The sequence below is a fragment of the Ciconia boyciana genome, chromosome 6 (genome assembly GCF_034638445.1).
Source record: "Ciconia boyciana chromosome 6, ASM3463844v1, whole genome shotgun sequence".
Classification (NCBI taxonomy): domain Eukaryota; kingdom Metazoa; phylum Chordata; class Aves; order Ciconiiformes; family Ciconiidae; genus Ciconia; species Ciconia boyciana.
The window spans coordinates 59,529,690-59,554,962 of record NC_132939.1 but is presented as its reverse complement, the minus strand read 5'-3'; the positions used below and the strand labels follow the sequence as shown (position 1 = coordinate 59,554,962).

Sequence of the window (25,273 nt, the reverse complement as noted above, 5' to 3'; positions counted from 1 at the left end):
CACAACACGTTTTTAAATATTGCATTCAAGGCCATGTTTTGAAAAGCAAACTTTTTAAAATTTTCTTTGGTCTCAGAAACAGGAATAAGGCTCAATGTTGCCTAACAGAGGCAACTAAAGCGAGAGATAATCCCATGGTTAAACAGATAGGCAGAGACTAAAGGTTCAGTGCCAGGGTATGGCACAGATTGACTGCAGGAGACTAAAGCTGTCACTGCATTTCTCTGAGCCCAAGTGTCCTGTCTGTACAAGAAGGACAAGAGCTATGGTTTTTTTAATTCTTTGGCATAAAAACTTAAATGTAAGCTCTTCAGAGTATAGACAAACTCATATGTCTGACCACAGCTAAACACAAGGGTCTCTGATCTCAGCTAGATCCTGCCAACTAAAAAGAAAAGCGGTTTTATTTTCTAATACTTCTCACATTTTTAGCCTAAAGAGCAAGCTACCCGACTGCCACATCTCCAGAGCTTTACACAGCAAACAGCTGCCAAGCAGAAGGGAGAACACAAATTCACACCCCACTGAAACGAGCAGCTCTGCTTTCATGCATCCCATTTGCAGGCACAGGACCAGCCAGCAGACAGGTCACGATTACCCGATGAACGCGCCTGTCGCTCTACACAACTCATGAAACGGTGCATTTCTGGCTCAAACTAGTTTCTTTTGAAAGAAAAAAAAACAACCCATAAACCTAGGTGACAGAGACGGAAAGTACAGAAAAAGGAGCACCTGGGGTCACTGCGCACGGAGGGACACCGAGGGGGCAGCAGAAACCAGGCTTTACTCACTCTGATGGTCTTGTTTCTCTAGGAAACCTTCCTTCCTTAAATGCATTCCTATATTCTGGCAGATGTTTCAAACCATTCCTTCCTAATACGCTGCTTTCTAGCACTTGAGGGGTTACAGCTCCTGACAGGGGAGGAAGAATAAAGCCGGCGGCTCCCGGCCGGCCGGCAACACCGCCCCGCTTTCCCGCTGGCTTGACCTCAGCTTATGCCGGATTTACTACCCAGACCCAGAGCCCCAGCCGGGCTGGAGGGGGCGGCGAAGCCCTACCAGCCGCTCCGCGGGCGCGTAACGGCCGCCTCGCCCCCGGCCAGACTCCGCCGCCCTCCCCAAGCGCCACAGCGCACCCTCAATCCAGCGCTCTCCGAAGGCGAGCCTCCAGGAGACGGGCGGGAGAGCCGGCCCGCTGCCCCTCGCCGCGCCAGGCTCGCCCGCTCAGCCCGGCCGCAACAGGCGGCCGCGGCAGGCCCCGCTTGCGGCGACCGAAGAGGGGAGCGAGAGCCGGGGCAGACCCTCAGGCGGCTCCCGCCTGTCTCTGCAGAGACGCGGCTCCACTCACCTCAGGAGCGCGGGGCGGCCATAGCTGCCGGCGGGGGGATGGAGGGAGAGAGCGCGGCGTCACCCAGGCCCCGAGGCGGCGGCAGCGGCGGCCCCGGCTGCCTGCGCCGCTCAGCGGGGCCGGGCCTGGGCGGGGCCGGACGTGAGCGCACTTCCGCGGGGCGGTGGGGCGCCGCCATGGCGGGTGAGTGAGGGCGGCCGGGGGGTTTTGCCCCTCGCCCCGCCGGGCGGCGACACCGGCCAGGCCCCGGGGCCGGCTGCTCCCCCTGGGTAGAGCGAGGGGCGGCGGGGGGCCAGGGCCGGGCCTGCGGCAGTGGGAAGCAGCCAGAAGCCGGGTCCTGGCCCCGGCGCTCCCGGACTAAATTAATAAGGTGTCTGTGTCCGTTTTGCCCTGCCAGCCCGCCGGCGTGTTACTGTCACGCATGGATGTGGGTGCGGGCGAGGAAGGTGCCCAGCACCAAGGCACGGGTGCCTTGCCGTGTGTGTGGCCTTCACGTTTGTGACCGCTTTTCAAGCATCTCTGTGAATAAAAGTTAAAAACGGCAAACGCGCGGGCAGAGCGGCGGGCGTTGCTACTTAGCTTCGAGCCGGGCCTGCAGCCCCCCTGCTTCCTGGGGCAGGACCTGGGGCGGGAAGGCGGGGCTGCAGGTGCTGGGCAGAAGCGGCTGCTCGCAGCCCTCTCCCTGAGGTGATGCTCGCCTGTAAGCGGAGTGATGTATAGCAGGTTCCGTTGCTGTGTGGTCCTCTAACGATGCATCGTGAAATGTGGGCTTTACCCTCAGAGGTCAAGCACCCACTGTCTTCGGTAGCACCCAGCTTTCTCCCAAACGCCTCAAGCTCGCCTGTAGACGTGAATTAATTCAGGTGTTCATGGCATGAGCGCTGCATGCATATAGGAATCGTTGCTGTGATTTCTTAACGTCATACACTGCGTTAGCATTTGACTGTCATACATTGACAGAAGACTGCTAGGTTGGTCAGTACTGCAAGGCCACTACTGTCCATGTTATGATATCACATCTCAGAACATGCTTGCATTTTTTAATAATACGATTTTCTTGTAAATTGTAACAAGGATGATAGATGAGGAATTAGATTTCATGACTGAAGACAGTTAATGTAAATTCCATTTTACTTTAGTCAATATTCAGCAGTAAAGCAAGGAAATCATTCACACAAACAGCTGCCAGACAGCACGCTGATTTGTTTCTGTATGCTTTAAATGGCTTGAATTTCTTTATGTTCTCGTACAGCAAAAAGTCCTGCTGATGGTACTCCAAGAAGACCTGTTTTACCTGTCAGTGCAAGAAAAATTAAAGATAATGCAGCAGACTGGCATAATTTAATGATGAAATGGGAGAGACTGAATGATAATGGATTTACTACGGCAAACAAAATAGTCAACATGAAGATCAGTGAGCAGTAAGTATGCTAATAACACATACAAGTAAAGCCAACATAAAGATTGCCTTTATTGATAAATTAATAAATAAAATTAATAAAATAAATTAATTAATAAATTAATCTGTTTTCTTCACTAGAAAGTTATTTTTGGAGATGGGGGAAGAACATGTCAGAGTGGATAAGCTAGCTCTTAGATCAAACTCAGCAGTTGCACTTTTTGGTTACATAAACTATTTACATTCAAATAATAAATGTCTCATAAAGATTAAAATAATCTCATAAAGCAGTTAAATTTGCAAGAAATTGAAAATGTTTATTATACATAGTTAAGCATAGCAGATATTTAAAATACTTATATAATATACAAAGTTAGAATCTAATCCTATAGATCTCAGCCCATGTGAGTTCCCTTACTCTCTTGCATATTTACACTGAGGCCAATATTATACCAAATTTCACTAAAGTCAAATTTCAGCAGATTTCAAGAAAGAATCAGTGATTTATATAGATAAAAAAGTTATAACAGTGATGATTAAAAAAAAACCCAACAAAAACCACTTTGGTAGAGCTATTGTCTTCACACCGTAAGGAAAAACCTGTAACTGACAGGGTTTTGAGAAGAAACTTCTCCAGAGTCCTGACAGCTGAACAGGTTTTGTCTGACAGGGTTCTGACAGGTATGAGCTCAGGAATATTTTGCTGTATTGGTGTCAGATGTTGCTTTCACTCTCTAGCAACTCCCTCTCCCCTGTCTTAAGTTTACAGCTTCTGTGGAAAAGTCAGCAAGACAGGATAGGTGTCTGCACGTTAGCTGCTCTGGGTTCACAGTTAATGTCTTAGCTTAAATCATGCATGAAGGTGAGTTTGTGGTGAGGCACCAGATTGTCAGCTGGAGCAGCTGAAGCCTGGGCAGACCTTGTCCATTATGAGAGAATAACCTCCAACACAGGGGCAAGGTAAAGTGGGAAAAGCTGTTATCTTAACACCTGCAACTGTTTTTTCAAGCACTCTCAGGTAGAGTAATTCTATGTTCCTCTGAAGATTATGGTACCAGCCCCAATTGCTCACATGGCTAGCTATGTGTCTTACTATTTTTATGTAGGAATCCTCATGAACAGCCTGTGAGAGAGAGATTTTGTAGGATCGGACCACATGGATTTTAAATCTGCACAGCTCGAGTAAACCTATATGCAGTTGTTTACTCTGCCTTATGTTTCTATTTTAGATTTCAAGACAACAAACTGGAGATAGCATGTGATGACAGTGCCACAGAATCTGAAAAGCCAGCTCCAAAATACAATGAAGAACTGGACAATTGCTGTGCAGAATTACTTGAGACCTTAAAGCATATGGTAATGCTCATTTTTCAATCTTAGTCAATATAAATCCATTCCAAGTGTGTTCAAGTATGGCATAGGGAAGTGTCCTTGAGTATTTGTTGTAAACAGAAGATTGGGATTTTTATTTATAGTTCTTTGCCTTCAAATCTAAATGATTGTAAATCAAGTGCACCATTTATTTGCTTGATTGGTAAATTTGAAAGTTGGTTTTACATCTGCCTTCTGCTTATAAGTTTACTCCTCCCTTTATAAAAAGTGATCTTCTGAAAATGAGTTGTACAAAAAATGCATTCTAAAACTGCACCTATTTTCTGTTTTCTCATCCTGAATATTCCCTCTGTTTAGAACAAAACAAACAACAAAGCATAAAGCAGTGCTTTACCTGCTGTCATATCCTTGCAGCTGTCTTTGATCAGACATAATGCAGTTACATTTTTAGTCTGCCTACCTGCATTTTCTGTGCAGAACTCCTTCTCTGGAGAGTAGAGTAAGGTAATTATTATGTAACCCACCTTTTTTCTGGATACATTGCTAGGAATTAATATCACCTCTCAGTTTGACAGGAAGCAAAAAGAGTACTTTTTTGCCTGATACTGTAATTTAAAATTCTTATTAAAAATAACTTTTACAGCCTTCTGCCAAAGTGGAGGACCATTAAAAAGGTGATAGATCCATTTTTTGTATAGACAGGATACCAGTCTGGTATTCAGAATAAGCAGGAAAGCAGCTAGATTTTCCTCAAATTTTGTTCTGTGGGAAAAAGTAACAGTAAATTGGGTTTTTTTCTTTTTTTTTTTCCTTGAGGTAGTTTTGTATTCAGACTACCAAGTTTGTTGATGCAATTTTTTATTACTCCTGAGTAACAGGAGTCTAAACGGCCAGCGTTAGTTTGGGTACTAAACATAGCTACTACAGACATATTTTATTTTTGATTCTTTATGAGTCTGTACCAGCTTACGAGTTTATAGAAATATCTGTATTTTAGCTTCTTGACTTAAAGATACTGCCTGCAAGCTCCATTTTGTTGTAAATATTAGTCCCCATCAGTAATGCACAGTCAGGTGAACATGAAGGAAGTGGATGGAATGACCTGTTTTTTGAATCAGCCTAGATATATTGTCAGTCGTAGCTTGAGCTGCTTTTCTCACCTGCCACTGATCTTTTGAAATCAAATTTAAGTCATCTTGACATGGTAATGTAAGAAAGCATGTGTTTCTATCGCTCATGCCACACTTGTTCATAGACAGTCTGATGTTTTTCCCCAGTACTAAACTGCTATAGGGAAAACCCAGAGAGAGGTGAAAAAATGAGAGCGTGCTTTAATATATTTCTGCATGGGGGAAACAAAAGAATTACGCAAAGTCAGAGTCAGTAAGTCATATCTGCAGTGTTCAAAATTTTAAGGTATCTCATATTAAATCTGTATATAAATTCCAGCTATGATTCCTGTCTGGACTTAAAAAAAAGTGAGTTAGAAATGTTAAGACTAAATAGTCTTCAGAAATAGTGTGTTTTAAAAAAATGTTTAAGATTATAGTAGCCTAATGTTCCTGAAATGTTCATTAACATTACATGTTCATCATTTTCAGACAAAAATACAACTGAAAATGGAAAAGCTTACTTCAACTACTAAAGCAATCTGTGATTTGGAAACATTCCACCAGGGAGCTGGGAATTGCACAGCACCTTTCTTTCATACATGGCCCACGCCGTATTTCTGTAAGTAAAATATCGATTATCTTAGCTAATTGCATTGTGTTGTTGATGTCATCTAATTTAGGACTGGAAAATAAACCCTTTTATCTGGATGTCTTGCCTTAGAGAGAGAGAGAGTGTATCTGTCTCCTTTATAATTGACTAATCAATAAACACATGAATGCACCACTTGGCTTAGGGTTACTGCTGATGACTGCTTGTATGAATTGGCAAGTGTTGTCTGACATGCAACAGTTACAGCATAAAACTAAGCTTGTCAGCAGCTTACAGTGTCCAAGCTGCAACAGCCACATCCTCTGTAGAGAGAGACGTACTTGCAACTTGGTAGTGTTAAGCCATAGGCTTAACTGACTTACTTGTTACTTGACACTGAAATGAAATCATTGAACGCAAAGAACAAGCTATACCTCAGTTAATTCTCAGGCAGCCAAAGAAAAATTCCTCTGATCTCAATGTCAGTCAAGAGAAGTAAAGAAATGTTCAGTTACTGTCTACTGGTAATATCAATCCTTTTAGCATTCACTTGATGGCAAAAGGTACTGCCTCCCAACTGGTATTACCGCAGTTTTAAAACTGTTTGAATTCAAGAGAAGCCTGATTGCATACAAACCAACTGCCTTCTTTGTGAAGTGACAGTCATACCTTTGTGAAGCCCTGCTTCTTACTTCACTACCACAAGTTAGCAGGAATCTTATGTATTAGTTTCTGCCAGCTTAAAAAGGTAAGAATGACAAAGACAACTGCTGTCAAAACACTCGTTGTGACTGAATCATTTAGTGATGCGCTCTACTCCATGAAAGACTAAATCCTCCTGAAGGTACTGATAGCTCAGGCTAAGTTAGAAACACAAGATCAGTCTCTCTTTAAAAATAATTTATGTGGCTATTTTTTAGAAAGTCAAACAATTAAAGTTTATTACATAAATATATTTAACCCCCCTACCAGTATTACTAACATAACTCGTAACAGTATTAGTTTTTACATTACACACTTCAGTTTTGGTCTGTTGTTTTGATTTACTCTTCTTTTTCACTATTGGTATCGCATATTGGTGATCATGCATTGCTAAATGCATGCCTGACAGCATGTGAGGACATCCTTTAGATTAGCTAAAATCGGCATTGACTCTAAAATGTGAACTCTTGTATTTCAAGATAGCATTACCAAATTTGAAAATCAAATTTCAGTTATTTGAAAGAATAGCTGTAATTGCTAATTTTACAGTGGGTTCTGAGAATCAATACCACTGCTTATTCTAGAATTAAAAGGGGATTCATGTCAAAATCACAAGTGTATAAAATATATCCAAAAGCTGAGGAAATTGTTTAGCATTTTATATTCTAGTGTACAAACATTGTTAATGCTGTAAAAACCAAGATGTCTAAATATGGGAAGTAGCTTATGTAAAGTAGGGTTTTTTCAATTATCAACATATTACAAGTATAATTTAACTTTTAGAGAATTGCTGAAATGTTCTGGTCAATGTGCTTGGTTTTTCAATCCATTTCAGATGAGGTTTCTCTGAAGCTCTCTGAAATGTACAAGAAGGAACTACAACTCAAGCAAACAATTGTACAAGAAATTGCTCATTCTGCTGACCAGGATCTGATGATGGTCTATTTATCATCATGGTTATATCAGCCTTACATTGAGAACAGCAGCAAACTACTACTTGAAGCCATGCTGCTGGAAACAGGACATAGACAATGCTAGAATTTCAGATGTTACATGGCTTGCTTCTACTGATGCTTACATGAAACTGAAATGGCAAATAGCAAGGCTTACAAAGTAAGTTGAATTTTTGTAAAACTTATTAAAAATATTTTTCTCTATTTATTATTTTGTCTCAGCTGATACTCCTTTTTCTTCATGGGACAATCTGGTTTTGGTTGCTTTATCCATTTTATGTGCAATAGAGAGGCTACAGGTAGGAGGCCAAGTCCCCTATAATCAGAAAGAGGTAAGCACTACTTGGTGGCCTGGAGGGATTCAATGCACATAGACACCTACAGCAAAGAAGTTAACTACTTTCCAAGTCTTGACAGTCTAGAATACCTACATTGTCCCTTTCGCCATAGAAATTCAGCACTTCTTGATCTTTCATGGTTTGGTTTTTTTTGCTTAACAGGGCTAGTGCTATTGTACTTGCTTTATAAATGGGGAAAAGGAAAGGAAAGCACAAAAGGCAGGATCCAAAAGTGGATCCAGAAGGATCCACATAGTTTGGTATGTGGTTCTGAAATGCTGTTGCAGACACTAGTGTAAATTCTGGTTTGGTTTTCATTATAGCGTGGTTAGGTACATCACCCTTGAAGAGTGATCCAAGCCTGAACTAGCACACTGGGAAGGTTTAGTACAACTCACCATTCCACAGTCATTATGTGAAAAGGTCTTGTCTCTTTTAATTCCTTGTAACTTTTTTCTTTTAGAGATGTTTCATGAAAGCATCTGTTGAATGAAAACAAGACCTGCTTCGGTCATGTCCTTATCCTGTATTGTTTTCTTCCTGTCATAGGGCTCAGTGAGTTTTTCCTTGGATTACTGTTTCTGATGTCACATGGTTTTGGTTTAAAGGTGTGCCCCCTCTCTATTTTTGGTTAGCAGTTTACATGACAAGAATCGGTGGCTCAGATTCTTGCTTTTCTTTTTCATGCTGCTTTCTTGGAAAAGAGAGTAGAGAGAGTGTTCAGGAGAAACAGTTAATGCAAAAGCTAAATGCTGAAGTGGAATTCAATACCCTTAATTTGCTTTCACTCCTAAAGACATAATTACTGTAGCATACTGTTACGGCAGACCTGGGTAGCATGAAGAAGCTGCTACACTTACCCAGCCCTTAATAACTGTTAGCTGCTGTGGCAAATTATCACTTTTCAGAAAAGTGTATTACAATGTGGAAACCATGCACCTGTGTCATCAAATTTTTAGTTAAATCCCTAATGTGTAGTGAATTTAGGCCTTCTGCTTACTTCATTATGATTAATAGTCTAAATTCCTCCCACTTACTGATTGCCTGTATGACCTGCTCCTATATAAACTGTTGATTTAGACCTCCTGTTTCACACAATTATGCCGTGTTTCCAAGTGCTTTTGATTCATTGTTGTGCCCTGACAGATGTTTACCCTTGATTCTCCTTGAAACAAGTCTTTGAACTAAAAGACAGTAACATGAAATGCACACTGCTATGAAATGACCATAAGGCTGTGGTTTGACACTAGAAAAATCTAATTAGAACAGCGAGAGATTCTGGAATAGATTTCTGATAGGAAAAGTAGGCTCACTTACTTAACTAGTTCCAAGCTGAAACCCCATAAGCTGGTAAGGGAAACACATGAGTTTCCTGCAATAACGGAACAGATAGACATGAATTGGAAGAGTTTTTTCAACACGTTGCTCTGTTCAACAACGAGGTTGTTTCTGACAGCTTAATAGCGTTCTATTCTTACCCCACACTTCTAGCATCTAAAAAGAAATTCTGCTGTAGCTCAAGAATACAATCAGTTATGAATAGCTTTGCTGGGTTTTATTATTTTTCTGTGCAAGCTTTCCACCTAGTTTAACAGCCACCTTAATTTATAGTGAGTAGGGCCAGACCCTTGTCACTATGGAAACACCTTCATACTTGAAAAATATTTTCCAAGGCAAAAAGGTTGGTTCACTTATAGAGTTGTTCTTTTAAGATGAGAGTAGGTGTATTGTATTTCCCAGCATGTGCAAATCAATAGGGAAGGCAGAATTGAAGCAGACTTTCATTTTTCTGCATGGGTGGAAATTGTTGTTTGTTCTTGTTTCTTAGAGGAAATAAGCTCTTCAGGAAGGAGTCTTCATATTCCCAGACCCCCTTGCTCATTGACTGCTATCGGACGTAGGAAGATTACTGCAAAATCATTGCAGAGATGTTTTGCCATTATAGCTCTAAGCAGTTGTTATTTTTTAAGCCCTCAGATGTAGTTATTAGACAGTCAGTACAAAAGAGTGTAATAAAGAATTGCTCACTGCAATCAAAGACTTTGAAAGACCAGCAGAACCTTGCTTTGTATGGTATCTTTATTTATAAGGTAGGCCTGTATCCTCTGACCATTACCACCTCCTAAAAAAAGAGGGGAAAAAACCCAGAACAAAAACTACACCATAAACCCAACCACCAGACAGGAGCTCACTAACATATGATGACACTTTTCACATCCACACATAAAATGCAGTGTTTTGGCTAATCAATCTTCTACTTAAGCAACCAAGAAAAAAACCCCAAAAACCAGGAAAAACCAGCCAACCTCTATGTTAAAGAGAAACCAACTATGTTAAAGAGACAGAGTAGAGCAGATTGTTTCATCTCTAAATTGTCCTCTCTCTTGTTTAGATTCAATTTTAGTGTAAGTTTTCCCTCAGTATCAAGACCATGAAAAAAATAAATGTTCATACTTAAAAACAGTTCTGCTGCATATTACAGGTCCTTTTAGCTATGTGTCCGGTTATTTCGGTAGCCTCATGTATTTAGCAATGAGGCAACACACACGTTTTAAAGGTATGTCACCAGTTTTCAGTAATGTCTGCAATAGCTCATAAACAAAATAAAGATAGTGGTCATTTAAGGCTGTTCTTTTTCACCTGCTAAGCTTCTTGAAAGACAAGATAGTACCTTGGACAAGAAGCTGCTAGGAGGTCTCCACAAAAATATTACCATTGAAGCAACATACTTAAAGTATGACAAAAATACAAGATAGCAGTAGATAAGTAATTTGGTCAGTTTTCTGTGTGCATAGAGAAACAGGGATTATAGTCAAGGATATCTTTTTATTATGATTAAATAGTGCAGGGCAGTGTGGAGTTACTAGGAAGGTCAAAGCTTAGAACTGATAAAGGATGCATCATCTGAAAGAAAAAAGTACAATACAAGTCTAACAAAAATAGACCATCACGGACTAAAGTAAAAAAAGAATTTGGTATCTCATTAAGGAGCAGCAGATCACTACTAACACACCTTCCCATTTCTGGCTAAGTAACAGTAAGTCTTAAAGGTGTGGCTGAACATTAGACAAGCATACTTAAATACATTTCCAACAGTTCAGTACATCTCAGATCTTGTTTGAGGCTATTTTTGTCTCTAACTCAGTGGATGCTTATTTAAGTAAGGATCAGCTAGGCTGTCACATTGTTCCCGGAATGCACAAGTGTGGATTATATTTAAAACTGCCCATTTTTCCAGGCAGATTTATGCGCATCAAGTCTAGATGCTAATGAACATTCAAGCTAGCTTTAAGCAAATGCGATAACAAAGTGTTTTGTAATCTCAATGGCACAGAAAATGCACATTTTTAATATAGCTTTTATTTTACCCATATACAGCTTGCCAGTACACAGCACATCACTGCTGAACAGCAGTACAACTTACTGCATTTTTAGATGGCTAGAGAGAAAAGGAATTACGTAACAAAAGGGAATAGTGCAACAGTTTTAGGGTTGACAGATTTCCACTTTCCACCCATCCCCAACATATAAAGCAAGTAGAACGATGTTAATTCTAGAATTTTTGGTTGCAATGCTGCTAGATTTATATAAACATAAGTTATAAAAAGTACAGGGCATAGAAACAGTTTACAAATAAGTTAAATTTCAATTATTTCATTATTCACATTAGAAAAATATACATTTTATAGAGTCAGTCTTTTCCAGAAGAAAGCATACAGTTTTCTAATTTATGGCTCCAATTCACTTTGCGAGAGCAAAATATCTTCACTTTGGCCATCTGCTTCCATTGCCAGTAGTGCTTCCACGGTTTCCAAAGGTATCCCCTCAGGTGTGCGAATGTGCATTGTAGTACCATTGGAATCGGTTACAATAACAATACCTTCTGCCTGAGACAAAACAGCAGTATCTGGATGGGACAGGATAAGCCCATCTGAAGTCTGAATAAAAATCTGTTCATGTCCCTGAGACAAAAAATCATGGCTCTCATCAGTAATCTCAAAGGCTACAGTTTCATCTACAGTAACTGCATTCTCCAGCTCATGTTGTTCCTCTGTCCCACAGGAAAATTCATTCATGTTTTTGAAAGAGTTTTCATGGTTCACATGAGCAGACAGGGAGGCTTCCTGGACAGGGTTCTGGTGCGACTCAGTTTGAGCACTGTGCGAGTAGTTTATTGGCACAATGTTTGTTGAAAAAACTTTTTCAAGTTCCTGCATCTCAACAGTTATATCAGCATTATGAAGTTGTTCAGAATGTTCTTTAATTGCAAAATGGTTTTCTTCTTGCAGTTTCTGATATTTTTGATTGTGACCACTTTCTTCGCTTGTTGATAAGTCAGTGCTCCGACTGCCCATTGCATTCTCAGACACAGAGTTGCAGAGGTCAGGAGCTGACAGTCCACCTGCTGTATTCTCACTCACAAAGTGTGCTTGAACTAATTCAGGTGAGCTGTCTGCTTCAACAGGCAATACAACTTCAGTATGTAGCAGAGATGCATCACCTGCCATATCTGGTCCCTGTACGTTCACAGGTTGGGAATACTCTATCCTCATTTTCACAGTCTGGGAGAAGGTACCTGAATTTTCAGCATCAATTCTAACTCCTGAATCAGCAAGTGAATTATGTTCCTCTGCTGTCGGTAATGTACTTCCAGTTGTGCAGCAAGTGATATGCCTATCTTCTGAAAGCAGGATTTCTCCATTTAATGGATTAAAACCTGAAAAGGTGAAAGAAATACCGTTTTGTTGGGCAATCTAATATTGCACGTCCAAAAAATTTTTTCAGCAACAATTTTGGAGGAAAAACTAGACTACTTCCCTGCTTTCTTCCCCCACATTAGCAAAGCTGAAGCACCTTACAAGAGTATCACAACACTTCCCAGTAAGAAAGCCGGTATAAAAATATTTAAGAAATTTTTGGATAGTGAAATATTATTGAGTATTTCCATACCAAGGGACCTAACATTAGAAGCAGCATTTTTCTGTTAATCCTGAAAACACCCTGGGCTGAAAGTCAAACTCAATTTTTTCTATCTGGCATACAGCCGGTAACATTAAAAGATAAAGAATATACCAGGCACAAAGTTGTCAGCTGCTCATCCCCATTACCATTAGTAAATTGGCAGAAGCATTTAAACTTGGTAAAATTTCTGTTGATAATCAAGCTCATCCTGGACTCAGACATGTCATCAAGTTACTATGTATCTAATTAGCTGTGCTAACAGCCCCAGGAGCACTTTCTTCCTGTGACAGAAAAGGTAAAAAACACTAGAAATTTAGTGTTTTACCAGTTATTTGACCTGGACCAAGAGCCAGGTCACAAACCCAGTAGGTAGTTGAACAATAACTACTAAGCTGCAGTAGCATGAGCTGTCAGTTTTTATTATTTAAGATCAAAAGGAACAAGTAGGTGGTTTGGGTTTTTTTTTTTTTTATGAAAGATATCACTGCACAACAAAGGAGGCCTAACACTGCAGAAGCGACCACTTTTAACTTTTTGTACTGTAGACTAGCAAAAGCCCTACTAGCAGGTGCAAGTGAAACAAAATTTAAAAAACCTCATAGCCCAGAAGAAAACCGTAATACAACAAGAAATAAGCATGGTCATGCAGAGAGCCTTTCAGAGAAAGAAAAATAAACTAAGGGGGAAAACAAAAACACAACCATTGACAGAAAGAAGTGCAAAGGGTAAAAGCAAAGTCGCTTTCAGCAACACCAAAAAAAGATATTTACAAAGCAAGAGGACGGTACTGATATACACATCTTACTAGAGATGGGTAGAGGCTGCAGTCTTTCACAACAGTGATCATAACACCTCTGAATTACTGCAACACTTTCGCATAAAAGACCAGTGGAGTTTTGGGAGATTACAGGCGGGGACCCACCTCACTTTCCTTTCTAATCCACTGTTACCCTGCCAATCTGAGGGGCAGGGAGAATAAAGACAAAGAAGGGATAAAAAGAAAGTCAACCACCCAAAGATTGTGGTGCAAAATGGTGCCTTGATTCCAATCTTCAGGTCCCGCGTCTCCCCTGGGGTACAGGACAGCCTGCACCAGCTCTCCCCCTCCCCCAGGACCCACAGAGCTCTGATGAGTCTGCTATTGCAGCCTGCTGGGGCAAAGAGGAAGGACACGCACACTGCTTCCTCTTCCTCTGCTCTCCCACTGCTGATGCAAATGTCGTGCACCATCTCCACTATAAGGGATAGGGCGGACAGGAAGCATTCAGGAAGCACACAGCAGAGGACAGTACTATTCTCATAGTAGTGTAATAGTATCAATAACTGGATTATCATGCACTCAGAATTGAGCTAGTGCTGTGGTCTGCATCATCCATAACTTCCCCACCCACCATGAGGCCTTTTCCGTTAAACAGTTGCTTTTGAAGGACCTGGGAAAGAAGAAGAAACAGAACCACAAAGACAAAAACCACAGTAGCTTGAAGAACAAAGAGATTTGTTCAGCTCCTCCGTGAAAAGAACAGAATTGGAAAATCTGAAGAGGTTACCATCTTTTTCAAACAGTGTACACAAATTCCCACTCTTTTCTTTCACTTCATCTTGACTGGCATAAGCATTATTCACATTCTCCATTATGTCTTCTAACTTGGTCCTTTTGGCTGATGGCAACAGTTCCTCCCCTGAGCTCTGTCAATACAAGAGATAATTAACTGGCTGCCACTGTAACAGCTGACAATATTGGAAAAGATCACAAACTAACTGTGGGCACTTCATGGCAGTGAACTGATACACTTCTTGAAAACAGGATTTTACACTAAAGGTCTTCCTAAGAGGTAAGGATTTAAACACAGCCCTCACACTTCACCAAAATGCCACTGATTACTTTTGATATTCGGTTGAAACAATCTGCCTTTGCTTCAACATCAAAGCTTCTCTCTGAGCCTTTGTGATTAGCTTATGGCATGAAACCTGCTATAAGCTCTCTCTCCAACTTCAGTAAAGGGCTATGAACAGCCTGCCCAGCATTGTTTGGTTAATGAAGAAAGACTGACCAGCTCTTTAAATTTAACCACAGACAGAAAATGGAAAAGCACGAGTCTTATTTATCCACCACCAGAAACAACTCTGGATTAAATAAAAAGTAGAACAGTTAAGGGGACAGAGCAGAGAGATGTGACTTCAAGAAGAGGAAACACAGCTCCCTGCTACAGCTGTAAACAGACTAAATCTGGTCAACTGACTTTTTGGAAAGAAAGGAACCGTTTTCACACACCTCTACCTACCGCCAATTAGCAGAGCAACCACTTCTCCAATGTCTGAGCCTGCTGTAGGTTAGCCCATTTACTCCAACACAAGTTATTAGAATCTGGGGATCCTTCTCACTGTGGGGCCCCCATTTACTAGTGCCTCAACAAAATTCTTTTTTCCCTCTGTCATGACATTACCTGTAAGCCTTTGAGATTTTGTCCTGAATGCTACCAAGTGTCTTCCCAAAGTACATCTTTACTGTGCTAATTCACATGCTCTGCTATGATACCCCAGTAAAGTACTTCTTTAAGTATTTCCAAACACCATGAAAGCCTTACTTTAACACGAGTCAGATAATAATAGTATGATTTTGTAAGAAATAATTAATCTGTTTTAACACGTTTTAATTTGTCTTAGTTTCATTTTTAATTTTCACAAAGGTATTCCATACCTCAGCTAACCGTTTTTGTCCCAGTATCTCCACAGGCACTTGCTCACTAACCATTTTAATTATACATTGTGAACAAGAGTCTACACCTTGCATCTTTCGTTCTCCAGTGAGTATTTCTGTAATTCCTAGTGATTCAGCAACCTTTAAAAACAGTTATAGGAAAAAAAGTAAAAGTTAGCCTCTCCAGTCTGAACATATAAATGCTGAAATACTGATTCGTTTTCTTAAAACTGAACTAGAACTGGATGGGGTCTAGTCTAACAATCAATCATCACAGCTCAATGAAGTATTTAGATTCCTGTGTTTTCTACTAGCCTCCGTATTAATAGAACACGACCTTCATGTGAAGGTGAATATTAACAGGCAAACTCAAAAGAATTAGGAGTACAATGATTATATATAGAATCCAGAGACAGTTACTAAGTGCAGAGTTTAATAAAGAACACTATCGAGGCTCTCCGTTATTTAAAAAAAACATTTAAGTCTTCCTGTTTAAGAGTATCTCTTAGTAGTTAAGGATTCCCCCCCCATTCCATTCCTGTGCTTCACCCTCATGTAGGTGTGCTACTATACAACTTCTCCAGGCTGGGTTGGTTTTTTTGGTTGGTTGGGGTGGTTTTTTTTTTTTGTTTGCTTGGTTTTTGTTTTGGTTTTTTAAAGAGCATAATTCTATATTAAGAAGGCACATTAACACTGAAGAGAAGCAAGAAAGAGGTTCCATTTTAGGACTGCCAGTATCAACAGCATCCCTTTACTTGGTGCAACTTCATTTCTCCAAAGAGAAACATCAGTGTTAATTACAAAATAGCCAGATGAGCACGCAGTAATTCTAGAAAGTTTTTTAGTACGTACAGTGAATGTCACGATTTATTCTGAAAAATAAATATTAACCGCTGCTAACAGTCCATATAGGACTTCATTTTTTAAACCAGGATTATTCTAAGAACCAAAATCTTATCTCTACCATCCCTACTCTGAGTTTTCCAGTATGCTCCCCTCTCATAGTTGCAAGTTCAGTGCTGATGTACCTTAATGAGCACATCGTTTGGAAATTTTGTTGGAGATAGTATACAAAATAGTGTTTTCACTACTGGAAACAGAGAAGGGAAAACCAAAAATAACTTATGTACAAAGAGCTGTTTTATTCTAAGCAAGGGGAACATAGATCGATAAGGATCCGTAAGGATAAACAGATCCACATTAAAAAAAACCAAACCCCAAACAAAAAACAACCACCAGAAAACGAAACCCACATTGTCTTTCTAGATACAGCTGCATAAACAATGAAGCTGAAGAGTCACTGAAATAAGTTTGCAGTTTTATTACACTACCTTTCATATTTCTTAGTACAACTGTATATTGCATAGATGCATTCAGTTTGTCCTCATTTTGCAATGAAACCACTCTTCCCTTTAAATCAAGGCCAGTCACTTTAAATATAGACCCCTCCTTCCTAATCAAACATCAAGATGTACTGTTATTAGCAGTTAATACTAAATAAGCCTTGCAGTAACATGCAGCTTCATACTGCCCTGGGTATGCAAGACAGATATCAGTGCTGCTAGAATTTTTTTTTATATATATTTCTATTTCTATCTACTGACATAAACTAGAATTGTAGTTTTATTATGGATTTCTTTTTCTCTTCAGTTAGTTGTTGGACTTTTTACAATAATGTCTATTTTTGCTCATCAAAAAACATGTTTTCTTCAAATAACTTTACCAGGATGACAAAGCTTATCAGAGAAAAATAAAAACACAAAGCATCTAAAATAAATAAAACAAAACAAAAAAATCACAGTTCCAAATAGAGTGCTTTATTACCTTAGCATCTTTTATTTCAACAGGCTGCTGGCAACTCAGCAAATCAGAATTACTTAGGTGATCATAAGCCATTTTCTTTACCATATTATGCAAGTCTTCAAATTCCCTATACACATCTGGGAAGTAAGCTTTGGCTGGATGCCCTTTTTCAACCTAGAAATAAGAGGGGAAAAAAGGGTTTGTTTCTCCCTCCCTATATTTTAAAAAAGACCAAATTAAAATCTGTCAGTTTGTTTTGTTCAACATTTTAAAATAGAAACATTCAAGTCAAAAGACTATGAAATATTAAAAAATGCCACTGAACCAGGCAGCAAAAAGCAAGACTTTCCATCAAGAGACCTACCAGAGTTTTGCCTGTGTAAGACTGAAGTGATATGTAGAACATCTACATTCTGCACAATTCTAACTTAGGAAATTCAGATACATCTCTTAAGGAATCTTTTTATGTATACTAATGGAAGTCTCCCTAAAATAATGTAACATTTTTACATTAAAAAAAACTCACCTTCATCAACAGAAATTCATATACCGTAACAAGCTTTGTAAGACGTGGGAGAGCCAGCTCCATTAAGTCTTCATTATCACATTGTTGTATTAGCTGTCAAAAGCCAGAATGAGTTTATTAGAGCAAAGTAGCCTACAGATGTTATGCATCCCACATTCAGAACATAAAATACCACTACTTTTTTGAAAGATACACTATATGTTTAAGCAGCTTTGAGAATAGATGGAAACATAACGCCAAAAGAAGAGATAAATTAGAAAACCTCAAAACAGTTACTACCCATATGCAGACAAAACTCAGTCCCACAAATGTTGCCAACTCATAGAAAGAAGAGCAACATCAGTAGATTTAGTAGCCATAAAGGATCTGCCACAATGCACATGAAACAAACAAAAAATTGCGTTAGTTGCATGGATTTTAATCCGCATTCTGTCCTCCCCCAAGAGCTTCTTTGTGGGTTGTTTTTTTTCCTTTTTGATGTTGCCCAACTTCAGTTGGGTTTGTTTCTTTTTACTGTGTTGGAGGAGATACATAATAGCAGCTAGTAACTTTCCTTCGCCAGAAAAAGGATAGCGAAAGGATATCTACACAGCAAAAGTCCCTTTCCAGACTGAGTTCCCATTTTCCCCTTGTCCAGTGTTCTGCTAGAAGTATTTTTTCCTTAAAGACAACTTAATGTTTTCTTCTTAGAAGACATCTTAGGCTTTCATCTTGTCAGTACACAAGGATTAAAAAAAAAAAAAAAAAAAAAATCAAAATCAGTCTTTTTGAAAATAATTCCTTGAAAATAAGTGATTAAAAAAAAAAAATAAAGAGGTGGGGGGAAGATACTTGTGAAGTAATTGCAGAAGAGAACCATACCTCTTTTAACCTAGCTTTTCTTCTGAATACATTGTGTTCTGCTGACACACTACTAAGTGACTTTGAAGGGGACTGACCAGGTCTGCTAAGCCTTCCAGAACACCTAGATCTTCCACCCATCCTTGGTCGACCGCGTCTCTTTGGTCGTCTGGGTCTTCCAGGTCCTTTTGGTGTTATGGGTCCCCGATGTCCTGAACTGGTTTCATTTTGTTGTTCTGCCAACAAGTGTCTGCTTTCTGCAGACTTACAAGTCTTAATTAAAAGAAAGAGAAAAATATTTATTCACCATTTTAAACAGTGTTTTGAGGAAGACAATTTTATAATTAAGTTCTTCATCTATGCAAACAATAAGTAGCATATTAAATAAATGCAAAGCTGGATACAAGCATAACTGCAAACACAGTTGTGGAATAAATCCAACACATTAGTAAGACTGCTACTTCTGCAACACATGTATGCCATTATTTGCAAAGTTAGCATTTTTGATCCACAAAATGTCATACAAAACACAGAGATTAAGGGAATATAATTAAAGAGCTGTTTTATGTCAGTTAAATATGTTTAATATTTTTGAAGTAAAATATGTCCTCTTCAAATAAAGAGGTTGTAGAAATAAAGCTTAACTAGCAGTAAAATACACCCAAATAAAAATTTGGGTTTCATTGTAACTATGTCAAAGCATGAAGACTTTATATGAAAGACAAAATCTCTGAACAGCCATGAACAGTGACAAGCCCAGTAACTAAAAATCAAAATATATTTCCAGTTTCCACATTTCAAAATCCTTAGTCTTCCCTAAGAAGTAGCTTCTGTTATAAGACCACATGCCAAACTCAAAGTACATTTTCTATCATTAAATTATCATTGTGATTTCAGTGCAAAACTTTTTTACTGATCAAAGCAGTGATTTCTTACTGAACATGCCTTGTCTTCCCTTCCAAGCTAGAATTTCTAAGAATGTCCCAGTACTTTTTAAGAGAGGAGTTTACAATAGTACTGAGGTATATCAGGCTTCTTTTCATCATCAGTATATTTTCATCCCAACATTCAGTAGCTCCGTACTATTCTAGTGAAAGCTCTAAAAAGGGCAAATTTATGTCAGTTCTATCCAGGGATTAAATTACTAAATTAGTTCTAAATATGACATAAGACTAGGTTGAGCATGGGGATCTTGATCGCCTTCCTGTCTGCACCAATGCACCAATTTTAATAATCCTGCTATTCTTTCTAGAAAGTATTTACCTGGCCAAAAACTATAACAAATCAATGAGTTAAAGTGCAAATGTGTAGAATCTGTATTTGCTCGTTAAAAGTAGCAGGTACAATAGCAATCTAGCAGTCAGTAGTAGTATTATGTACGAGACTGACTGAAATTTTTCTAAATTCTCATCATCCTGGGTAAAATAAGTGCTGCACAGGGAAGTAACAACTATATGATAATACAGAAAACAGACTTCAGTATTCTGCAATTCTCTTTTTCCAAAGATGATAGAAGAGTGTAGCGGATGGGGGAGGTGTGTTGGCTGCATTGGCATCTTAAGGTATAAATTCTTACGTTTCTGAGAACAACTTCACATTTACAAATAAAAGTAATAAATGTGATACTGCTACATCTAAGAGAGTATTTTTTCCTAGACAGCAGCTGTATCAGCTCTTGCTGCAAGGAGTTAGAGTAATTTTAATATTAAAAGAGAAACTTTACTTTGAAGTGACCAGCTTAAAACCTCACAGAAAAAAATTTGCAGCTAAAGTAGCTTCCAAACCAAAGAATCAAGTTTCACCAAAGTGTTTGGTTTGTAGGGGTAGCTAAGCCACACTTTCAAAACCTGCTCTAGGAAAAGCTGCGGTCCACTGTTGGATTCCAAATAAGTGTCATCACAGAAAAATCTCTATTTCAGTAACAGAAATTGATAGAGCAGATGATGTCTTGCTGTCTGTCATGCTAAAGGCTGTAACTGAACAACACAGTATTCTTATCCGAATGCAGAGAAGAATGCTATTTACCCAGACAAGGTTTTTTCAAGCCAAAAACTGTATGTCAGAAAACCAGTAACAAAGGAACACTCAGCGAACATTTTATGGGCCTGTGCAAGAACAGTATTCCTGCAACATTGCAAGAGACAATAATTTGATTTTTAAAGCACTTCAGTAGGAAATTTGTTTAATTTAGTATATGGGTGGGTATTTCTGAGCAATACAAGACTTACACGTTTTACTAATGACATGCCCTGCTGAACTGCCATGTGTTTAAATCCCTACCTTCGGTCTCTTCCAGTTGTCAACAGGAACTCAGACAAATGAGTACACTATACAGCTACAAAACTGCCATTCTACTTTCTACAGAACTGACAGCTTTTCTAAGTAACACACTTTACCTGTTCTCCAGCCTTTGAATCAACAGTTTCTTCCAGATTGGTAGCTAGTGAATTTTCATTATTTAAAGTGTCAGCAATTGAATCCAAATGTGCTGGACTCATCGTTTCCTCTCTTATTCCACAGGCGTTGTCCACAAATATACTTCCATTAGGCTTATTTAAAGGTATTTTTTGAGGTGGAGACTCCAGCTGTCCATGGCCTGGGTTAAGTTTATAATGTCTTGCTAATCCTCCTTTTCCTATATAGGATTTTTCACAAGTCTGACATTTAAACATTTTGGGTTTCAGATTATAATTTGAAGAACTGAATAATGCATCCTTTCCCTTCACCTTTCCTTCTTCATCATCTTCTATACTCAGCTCAGAATAGTCATCAGAATCAGACTGATGACCATCAGCCAAATCCTCCATTTTAATGAATTTATAATCTTTAGCTTTGTATTTGGGGGGGCGGGAAATCCGTCCAGAACGAGTTTTCACTTTCAAGGATTTTTTTAACTTGTCATCTTTTTTTTTTTTTTCAAGGCATGGTATCAGAGTATTTGCTGAACTGGCTGCAACCATGGTAATATTGGGAGACCTTGTAGCCGATGCTGTGGCACGTGTAGCTTTCTGTCCATTTAGCATCTTAGATGTGGGAATCTTGTTCACAGACACTGATCCATGAGGTGGTAAAGGTCTCTGCATAAGCAACTGAATTGGAGGCTCGGAAGAACTATGCAGGAATAGCTGCTGCTGCTCAGTTCCTGTAACAGGCTGTATCCTAATTATCTGGGGATTAATAATGCCAAGTCCTGGTATGCTAGAATTTCTACCAACTGACTGACTCAGCGTTATAGTTTTGGACTGGATTGGTGCCAATGGTGGCATTGGCCTTTCAGTTTCCTTCATCTGTCCTGGCTGAACTTGGACACAAATGGCTTCCAGCTGCTTTTGTAGAAAAAAGGAAGAGTTGAGGTTACACAAATACAGTATTTATTTATAAAGACAATACTTGTCAAGTTAATACACACATGCCCTTAAAGCACAGCACAAAGAAACCAATGCACATCATTAGTTTTCCATTTTAATGCATCAAAGCACAGATTTAACATCAAAGCACAGATTCCCTTCCTTCATGCTAGGGACTTTCCTGCACATTTACTGATGTGACTGCTGTTCAACTAAAGCCTGTAAAGTTTGCTCTTAGGCCATGTCACAGCTTTGTTTCCTGCTAGCAGGCCTGTTCTGGAACGGTAGAGTCAATGCCATCACCTAGGCAGATTCATAACCTTCAGCAAACCAAACGCAGGAGAACTACAGTCTGCTAAATGACACAGGCCAAAGACCAGATTCAGGACATGCTGTAGTAAGTGCTCAGTTCAAAAAAACTTTGTGATGATAAGAGGAGGTAGGTGTTACTGTTCATCTCCCTCATAGTCTCTCCTCCTCATCCAAATCTCTGCCTCAGCTTGAACCAATCACTTGAGAACCCCTGCACCCCAAAACGTGGGCTGAGAGCCCAGGTACTGTCACCTTCCGTAAGAAGGGCACGCCTCATCTACCTGCGCATCATCACTTAACCACTACGGAGCAGCTCTTCTAAGCTGTTTTAGCTGCACGTGTAGTCGGACCGAAATACTGACCACAGCAGCCAGTATCTACATTCAAACGCGGATTTTTCTAAACCACGTCGAAAGTTGTGTCTTTCAGCCGCGAGACTCGAGTCTACACCCAAGGGCAGGTGTGACTGAGGAGGACGGCAAAAAAATCGAAACACATTAAACCCCCCGAGGCCTGTCCTCGGCGGTGGATTCCATCTCCAAGCGGGCGCCGCAGGCTCCCTCCCGCCCCAGCCCCCGCCTCGGTTACCTTCTGCGGGAGGAGCCGGGCGGCCGCCATGGATTTGCCCTGCTGCAGGGCGACCTGCTGGGCCACGCTCTGCAGCTGCTGGGCGGCGTTGTGCATGATGCTGGCCAGCGGCGGGGCGGCCCCGCAGGCCTGCGGCGGCAGCGGGCCAGCGTCCCGGGGCGGCGGGCAGCCCTCGCCGCGGCAGGGCGGCGGCCCCGGGCAGGGCTCCAGCGGGGCGGCTGCCGGCGGCGGCTTCTGCTGCTCCTGGGCCTTGCTCACTTGCTCGATGACCCGCTGGAGCTCCGCGGGGGCCAGCGGCGTGGCGGCGTGCCGAGGCGGCGGGGGCGGCGGCTCCGCCGGGCCCGGCCCCGGGCTCTCGGCGGCGGCCAGCAGCTGCTCCAGCAGCCGCCGCTGCTCCTCGGCGCTCAGCCCCGCGCCCTCCACCAGGCTCCCGTCCGCCTGCAGGTAGAGGACGGTGCCGGCCGCCGCCGCGCCGGCTTCCAGGGCGGCCAAGCTCTGCGCCAGCTCCTCCGTCACCGCCAGCAGCTCCGGGCCCTCCGCGGGGGTCGGCGGGCCGACGGGCCCCACCGCGCCCCCGCCCTCCTCCTCTGCCGCCGGCCTGGGGGCCCTGCCCGCCGCCACGCTGAGGGGAGCCCCGCAGGCGGCGGCCGCCCCTCCGGGGGGCTCGTCTTCAGCGGGAGGAGGGGGCGGCGGCGCCTCGGTGCCCCCCTCCCCAGGAGCCGCCATCTTGGCAGGCATCAGCGGGCGGGAGCCGCATCGGCCCCCCCCGGCGAGGTCTCGGAGGCGCGGGGCGAAGCGAGGGGCACCGGCGGCACGCGGGCCAATGGCGCCCCCGGCAGCGGCCGCCGCGCCCCTGGGGCGGGGCCGCCCGGCACCGACGGCGGCCTCGCGGGGGCAAAAACCTTGGGAGGGGCGGCGGGCAGGGCGCGGCGCGGGTCGCGCCCGGAGCGCGTGGCCGCGGGTGGGGTCGGAGGTGGGACCCACGAGCGACAGAGACCGGCGGGAAGGAGTTAGCGCGAGCTCCGTGCCCCTCTCTTAAGACAAAGTGTGCGTTCTGCGGCTCGTCACTCGTTCTTACTTGGTGGGGTTGCGCACGCCCGCGGGGAGCGAGACGAACGAGCAGGCGGCAAGTGAGCGTGTGCCCCGCGTGAAGCGGAACACGCACGGAGGAAAACGCACCTGAAGGCGTGACCCAAGCACGCTGCAAGCCGGCCGGCGTGGCAGCCGCTTTCGCAGAAATAGGAATCCACACTCTGTCCGGGTCGGGCGAGCTTCTATCAGCCGCAGGAGCACGATGGAGCCCGCCCAGTGCTGCAGCCGCGCTGGGTGAGCGCCCCGGTCCTCTCCTTGTGCAGCGGTAACACGCGTGTCTCAGCAGACACGGGTGGGGCGGATGGGCAGGCAGCCGCGGGGACAAACTGAACCGGGAGGGGGAGTATAAAAAGGAACCGTTGCTTGGCCCGTACGGGGATCGAACCCGCGACCTTGGCGTTATTAGCACCACGCTCTAACCAACTGAGCTAACCGGCCGGTTGACAACCAGCTCTCCCCCCGCGGGTGGAAAACGACAGACCGGCCCCACCGCCCCCATCCTGGCCGGGAGACGGTGGGAGCGGCGACAGGCGGAGCGAGGGACCTTCCCGCCCCCCGGGAGCGCCGGAGCCGGGCCCGCACAAGTGGGAACACACACGTAACCGGTCAGCTCAAGCAGAAAGCATTCGGCCTAGCGTAGAGGTGCAGTGCCTGGGAGGTAACAACCACCACAGGGCAGGTTTGTGGGGTGACTTCTTCACCTCTCTGTCAATAGGCTAATACTCCCCTAGGTTTTCTAGGATATGGTTCCAGTTTCATTTAATTACACAAAATACTTATTTGGGGCATTTATTTTAAAGCATTTACTCTTCTGGCTGTTTAATGCACTGTTAGCATCTTAGTTTGCACGGACAAATGATTCACCGCTTCCTACTAGTTTGCTTTTTACTACGTATGCAGTATTTAAAAGACTTTTCCTCTCAGCTTCGAAGCCTACATTAAAATACATTACGTCCGTTTAGCAAAAGGCAAACGCCACGGCAGGGGGTGGGGACGCCTCTCCAAAAGGCATTTTTTTGGAGACCGGCTCACTACAGCTCGGTGAGGAGATCACGCTTCAGACGGAGCGGGGCCGCTGTCCAGATCCTCGTCTCTCCGTTTACTCCTCGTGCGAGCTGGAAACTGGAGACGTGCCCTGCGCCCACCTAACCGGGCCAGAAAGCAAGCCCGCCTCGCTCAGACCTGCAGTGGCGCACGGAAACCACCAGGGACCAGGATATCACCAACGATCAACGTGAGCTCGTCGGAGCGCTGCCCAGACCAAGCGCCTGCACCGGCCTTACCAACCTACGGCTCAACGCCACCGTCCCAGGAAGGACGGGCCCGTGGAGC

General features: G+C 42.4%; 3 protein-coding genes and 1 non-coding gene across 7 annotated transcripts in view; 1 reads left to right on the top strand and 3 right to left on the bottom strand.

The window, feature by feature from the left end:
- The window catches only part of TECPR2 (tectonin beta-propeller repeat containing 2), a 45,287-nt gene extending 43,813 nt beyond the window's left edge, over positions 1-1,474 (bottom strand). For both annotated transcript variants that reach the window (XM_072864093.1, XM_072864094.1), the window contains exon 1: positions 1,349-1,474. The gene's annotated coding sequence lies outside the window, so the exon portion shown is untranslated. The remainder of the gene's footprint in view (positions 1-1,348) is intronic.
- CINP (cyclin dependent kinase 2 interacting protein) lies at positions 1,094-21,649 on the top strand. The gene is made up of 6 exons (XM_072864108.1): positions 1,094-1,531; positions 2,601-2,769; positions 3,977-4,103; positions 5,681-5,810; positions 7,318-7,595; positions 21,524-21,649. Exons 1-5 carry the CDS (start codon positions 1,387-1,389, stop codon positions 7,518-7,520), a joined length of 774 nt encoding a protein of 257 aa, XP_072720209.1. The 5' UTR covers positions 1,094-1,386; the 3' UTR covers positions 7,521-7,595; positions 21,524-21,649.
- Positions 10,633-23,972, bottom strand: ZNF839 (zinc finger protein 839). 3 transcript variants are annotated; one of them, XM_072864096.1, is made up of 8 exons: positions 22,850-23,969; positions 20,999-21,925; positions 18,624-18,875; positions 17,763-17,855; positions 17,258-17,410; positions 15,434-15,574; positions 14,283-14,421; positions 10,637-12,490 (listed from the first exon to the last, which is right to left on the bottom strand). In XM_072864096.1, the coding sequence occupies exons 1-8, from the start codon at positions 23,585-23,587 to the stop codon at positions 11,502-11,504; spliced, it is 3,432 nt and encodes a 1,143-aa protein (XP_072720197.1). In that variant the 5' UTR covers positions 23,588-23,969; the 3' UTR covers positions 10,637-11,501. The 3 variants fall into 3 exon arrangements, with proteins under 3 accessions (XP_072720198.1, XP_072720197.1, XP_072720196.1); XM_072864095.1 differs by having other exon boundaries at positions 10,638-12,490; positions 20,999-21,928; positions 22,850-23,968; XM_072864097.1 differs by lacking the exon at positions 15,434-15,574 and having other exon boundaries at positions 10,633-12,490; positions 20,999-21,928; positions 22,850-23,972.
- A 333-nt stretch (positions 23,973-24,305) lies between these two features.
- TRNAI-AAU (transfer RNA isoleucine (anticodon AAU)) lies at positions 24,306-24,379 on the bottom strand. The gene has a single exon. It is a non-coding gene; the product is annotated as a tRNA-Ile (tRNA).
- Between the last annotated feature and the right edge of the window lie 894 nt (positions 24,380-25,273).

What these genes read in the sequence shown, in the direction of transcription:
- CINP (XM_072864108.1), top strand. Translation starts at nt 1,387, where the DNA reads ATGGAGGGAGAGAGCGCGGCGTCACCCAGGCCCCGAGGCGGCGGCAGC. An exon ending in GTGGGGCGCCGCCATGGCGG is followed by an intron (nt 1,532 to 2,600) that starts GTGAGTGAGGGC and finishes GTTCTCGTACAG; the next exon opens with CAAAAAGTCCTGCTGATGGT. An exon ending in AACATGAAGATCAGTGAGCA is followed by an intron (nt 2,770 to 3,976) that starts GTAAGTATGCTA and finishes TTTCTATTTTAG; the next exon opens with ATTTCAAGACAACAAACTGG.
- ZNF839 (XM_072864095.1), bottom strand. Translation starts at nt 23,587, where the DNA reads ATGCCTGCCAAGATGGCGGCTCCTGGGGAGGGGGGCACCGAGGCGCCG. An exon ending in GAAAAGCTAGGTTAAAAGAG is followed by an intron (nt 17,856 to 18,623) that starts GTATGGTTCTCT and finishes GGCTTTTGACAG; the next exon opens with CTAATACAACAATGTGATAA. An exon ending in ATGAATTTCTGTTGATGAAG is followed by an intron (nt 17,411 to 17,762) that starts GTGAGTTTTTTT and finishes TCTTATTTCTAG; the next exon opens with GTTGAAAAAGGGCATCCAGC.